Consider the following 5,287-nt stretch of genomic DNA (forward strand, 5'->3'; position numbering starts at 1 on the left):
AAAAAAAAAAAAAAAAAAAAAAAAAGTCTTATTGCCACACAACCACATCATCTCAGTGTTGTTCCATGGCTCCTGCTTGGTCAGTCAGGAATTGGGTGCAGACAAGAGTGACCTCTGGCCTGCAAAACCACAATATTCACTCTGACTTCCACGGAAAAAGGTTGCTGGTGCCTGAGCCACTCGTGTGCCTGAGCCACCGTGCAGTTCCTGTCTCCAGTCACAACCATGGTGAGAGGCAGGAATGCCCCAATCACAGCAAGGGAGTGGGGTTCACAGAGGGTGGGCAAGGCGGCATGAGAGGGGCCGGTGAGAGCCGCTCAGCTGGGCCCCCCAGAGCCTGGCGCTGCCAGGCTGGCCCTCTGGAGACAGCCTCAGAACATGTGCATGCCGTATCCTCCTTTTCTGTAAACACAGACTATAGTTTCTTCCTTACTGGTTCATATGACCTTAATGAATACGAAGGTGCCTTTTGCACTGTTCCTCCAACCTGGCTGGTGTCGTTTATGTCTGATTCGCATGTACTGTGTAACAGGGAAAGCTTTTGCCAACTGAATTTACCTTCAGCGTGGAAAAAGTTAATCTTATAATTTGGTAATTCGGCTGGGCTGCTATTTTTCCATTTAGGCAAATACTGAAAGTTATAAAACGTACAGATTTAGAAAGCAAGATTAACCACATTTTCCAACTAATATGATCCTTTAAAGATATTGCATGCTAAATGGGGATGGAAGGGCTTTGAGACAATTGCTAGATCAACTACTATCTTATCCAGCCAAGCTGACATTTCCTTTCAGAGCAGACTGCACAGCAGTGCCCTTCAGGATGGAGAAGTGGGGCAGCGTGTGGCCATTCACGAAGGGATCTCTGTAGAGATCATCACGGGGTAGTCATGGGGTATTCTACCTGTGAAGAAAGCTGCACTTTGGTCCGCAAATGCGTCTCAACTTTTGTGTTTATTTACAATGAATGGAGGAGGCAGATTTGGGTTAGCAGAGAAATCTCTAATGATACAAGTGGCACTCAGAAGACAGTGGGGTCCGGCACCTGTAGTCCTTGGGAGGAGTCCCCCGGCCATGAAAGGCATTCAAGGATTTGATGTGAAGGGAAGTGGCTGTAGCGGCCCCTCCTCGGTCTGCAGACCCGGTAGCTGTGCATCTTTATGAATTGATGGTTCTTTCATTTGGAAAAAAGTCTGTCCAAACCAACTGCTTCAAAAAAAGCTTTGCTTCTATTTTTACAGCCAAAAATGAAATTTATTTTGGATGAACCAGATATATATCTTCAATATTTTTTAAAGATTTCATAAGCAGCTGCTATGTAAAAGCTTAAGTGGGGAATGTCTGGTTCAGTCTGCTCTTTTCTCAAATTCATGAGTTTATTATGTTTTTAAATTTAACAATCTCCTAATTTAAGAGCAAAATAGAAGCCCTTGAAAAGGGAAATTTTCTGCCTTTCATAGGGAATTGGTGTAATTTCCTTCTATTTTAATGGACTGAACAATTTTATAAATCATTTTGCTGTAGACCCCAGGAACTCAGAGCTCAATTCTGACAGAAAACTGTCACATTTAGAGCCCCTGGTTGGATGGTGCACCTTCTGATCCCAGTGTTTGCTCTGCTTTTTTTACTCTGGCTTGTTTTTGGTGGTCCTCCTTTAGCTTTCTTCTATGGTATGTTCTTACAGGTCAGGAGACCATGTCATCAACTGTCCAATCCAGGACAGTAAAATTGAGAGCTAACGGTAACCTCCCAGGGGAGAGACACTGGGACCATCCTGCGAACCAGGACATATGATCCTCTTCGGTGTAGGGCACAGATCAAAATGGAAATCAAAAGTGAACAGTTAAAGACAACAAAATACTGGGGACAGTCTGTGGTGCTACATCCCAGTGCAGTCCAAAAAACTAGGGGCCAAGGTTAGAAAGCATAACTGAGTTTCAAAATGAGAAAGCATATGGTTTCCACAGCTTGGTCACGACACAGCATAATCACACAGAGAAAAGCTACATTTTGGATTTTTCTTTTTTAGCTTTTTTTGCTTTTAGCGGAAAACATTCTAAAAACACCGCATCGGATGCATGGATGCTAACTAAATACACTGTGACCGGAAATGAAAGAAACCCGTGGCCTACTAGAAACATGTCTGGATCACAGAAGTGGAGGGCAACACCACACCCTAAGGACCGGGGTCCAGCCGCACTTCTGCACCTCATCCCAGCCTCTGCCTGTGGGGCTCCTGGCCGTGCGCCCCTCTCCAGCTGGCCGCCTGGGCAGTGTAACCTGGGCTCGGAGCCCGGCCCCTCCTCTGCCAGCAGGGGCAGCCTCAGCACAAAGGATGGGGCGTCTTAACGACACACGTCCATGCCCACCACAGCCCTGCGGCATTGTTTCCAACCTCCCCTATAAACAGCATGGAGACAACCTTCACTGGGGTCTTCAATGATTCGGTTCTTAACCTCTGAATGCCAGGGCCTCTTGTTTCTTTGAAGCTTAGGACCCTTTTCGCTGGCAGTGTCACACTGGGTGGTTTTCTTTGTCAAGCCTGTCCAACCGTGGAGTGATTTATCTCTCTCCACATTACATTGAGGACTGTTCTAAGATTCTAAGAAGGGGAAAATCCTAACACAAAAGAGTGCTAAACACTTCTTTTGAATGGAATATCCCTGAATCAAAAGTTTAAAACACTTGAAGTGCCTGATATCTGAAATATAACATTTACTATACAATATAATTCTGCACAATATAGATACCAGTTTTTCAATTTGTGAAGAAACTATCACATTTGCAGTTAGACTGAGGGGCCAGGACATGGGGTTGAGTTTTAAAAGCAATATTCATCTTACTTTAAATTTCATGATACTTCTGCCGTGTAATACAAATTATATCCACAATTTTTTAAAAGTCTACAATAACACGCATCAAATTACTGTTCAGGGATAATTTCCTGTGGGGAGCAGTGGGGGGATAAAGATGTCACATTTTTACTCCATCCTCGTGTGCTGGACGGTGAGACCAGCAACGGCAAAAGGAGCAAACGTGGACAAACCCAACGGCTAAGGGCCTGGGGAGAAAAACAGTACCAGCGAGCAGGTTCGGGGACAGCGGCGCGTACTGTGGCCAGGTCTTCCGCCGCTCCTCAAGCCCTGCCCCACCGCCTGCCCACTGGGGACTTACTCCGGTCGGTTGCACTCGCGAATGGCCATCTTGATGCCCCCGCCACAAGTTCTGGAGCAGGCGCCATAGGGACTCCAGCTTCCCCAGGATCCGTCAACCGCGGGGCCCTCCATTTCTTTGGGAACACAAAACCCAAACTTGCAGTGCTGTTTAACAAGGGGAACAGTGAGGGAGAGGCTGGTGCCGCGGATCCCCATATGCCCAGCTGTGCCCTTCGACATCCCCACCGCAGAGTTGTTCCCTGGCTGCTTTGCAAGCGGCAAACGCATCCCTGCTGCGAACCAAGGATGCGGTGGGGGTTCTGATCTCACGCCTACTGATTTTAGGCCATGCCTGGCTCGAAAAACACTGTGAGTGTCGGCTACAATCTGGCAAGGGCGCCGGTGGTGGCAGCTGTACCCTGCTCACCGAGCCCTGTGCCGGGGAACCGGATGCAAACAGGAAAATCGGAGGGCTACAGGTCAAAACAGGCACAGCGCCTGAGCAGCGCGTCCCCGGCCACAAGGTCCAGACATGTTGCAGGAGTGGGAAAACACAACGCCCTATTGTCCCTGGGGATTAGAAAAGCTCATTTTAACTAAATGGAGATGGGGAGAGAGGGCACTAGCTACACAGTCCCCATAAACTACAAGAGGGACTTAGGGTCAGACTAAAGCATGTACAGAGAGCCCTAAGCTTTACTATTTTTTCTTCCTCATGATCTCAGAAACTCCAGCCTGCAGCACGAAAAGGGCCTCAGACACTTAATAATAACATCAAGCTCCTCAGCAGGGCAGGGAGCGGGGGAAGCCCGTTCCAGCCCCGCCCTCGCTGGGGTGTGAAGCCCAACAGGGGGCTGAGGTCACAGCAGAGGACAAAGGAAGCTGGCGGGAAGGGAGGCCAGCGACCTGCTCAGATCTCTGGAGCAGAGCGGTGCTGGGTGGTGCGGATGAGGGAGGACAAGGGGAGAGGCAGGAGCCAGGGCGGAGGCCAGGGTGGGGTGCGGCAGACTGGGGACAAGTATTTCTCCAGCCCTGCACAGTGCTCAGTGCCCTTCTGGTATGGCTGGAGCACAGAGCCTATGATTCTCCCTGGAAGCCACTTAATACCACACAGGCCACCTATGGAAGCTTTAAGAATTTCTAGAAGCCACATTTTTAAAAGCTTAAAAAAAATTGATTTTTTTTTAATTAAAAAAATTTTTTTAAAAATCGATTTAATATGTTCCACTTTCCTAATACGTCTAAGATGCCACTATTTCTATAAGCTCTCAATCTACAGACCAGGAGTTATCCTTTATCCATCCAAAGCTTCAGTTCCTGAACTGCTGCTAATGAGCTGCCCGTCAGTCAGCAAACACCACATGCAAAGCTCCAGGTCAGTCCCACACACAGGAGGCTGCTACAAGGATGGCTGTAAGTGTCCTGCTTCCTGGTGGTTTTCTTTGTGTGTCTCTTTCTGTGCCTAACACAGAAGTCAAGCTTTATCACAGGTATGTGTATATGAGTAGGAAAAGACAGGACAGGGCCAGGATTTAACTCAGTGGTTCCGCTGCCTGCCTTCGATCCCCGGTAGCCAAAAAACCCAAACAAAACATACAAACAGGCCTGCAAATCAGACCTTTCCTAGTGGCACAACCGTTAGTGGGATCCAGATCTTACATGGAGTGAAGACCCCAGGAAGAGGTGACCTAGGCTGGATGTGGGGGCTGTCTGGGAACACGCACCCGGGGGGTCTACTCACTAGGGAAGTCCGACGGATCACCCTGCCTCTGGACAGACACTGCCAACCTAGCGAAGCGAGGCTGGAGGGACTGGAGCCAGAAAAAAGTCGGCCTTTCTAAACGTGTCCAAAGCCATTTAACCGATACTGCACACAAATGCGTCTTTCAAAATGTTTGGAAAGGGGACTTACAGGTCAGTTTTGTTCCAAGAAGGCTTGACACAAGAGTTTCAAACCTCAATCTCACAAACAGGGTTAAAATGAAAATGTTTACGGACTTAACCAAAGAAAGGAGAAATAAAGAGACATCAGTGAGTCATCTGTCGAACTAACACTGTGTCAGCAGCCCAAGACTGAGTATTGCCGAAGGAACAGGGCAGGAAAGGGGGACAGGGGTGGGGAAGAGGGAGAGA

At 48.1% G+C, this 5,287-nt stretch overlaps 1 protein-coding gene across 12 annotated transcripts in view; it reads right to left on the bottom strand.

Annotated features, from left to right (window-relative positions):
• The window catches only part of Adamts9 (ADAM metallopeptidase with thrombospondin type 1 motif 9), a 129,770-nt gene that overhangs the window by 89,818 nt on the left and 34,665 nt on the right, over positions 1 to 5,287 (bottom strand). For all 12 annotated transcript variants that reach the window (XM_010606562.3, XM_010606564.3, XM_010606567.3 and 9 more), the window contains one exon: positions 3,174 to 3,319. In XM_010606562.3, the coding sequence (XP_010604864.1) occupies positions 3,174 to 3,319 (146 nt within the window). The remainder of the gene's footprint in view (positions 1 to 3,173; positions 3,320 to 5,287) is intronic.

The sequence above is a fragment of the Fukomys damarensis genome, unplaced genomic scaffold (assembly GCF_012274545.1).
Source record: "Fukomys damarensis isolate Sample0158 unplaced genomic scaffold, DMR_v1.0_HiC HiC_scaffold_28, whole genome shotgun sequence".
In the NCBI taxonomy this organism is placed as follows: Eukaryota; Metazoa; Chordata; class Mammalia; order Rodentia; family Bathyergidae; genus Fukomys; species Fukomys damarensis.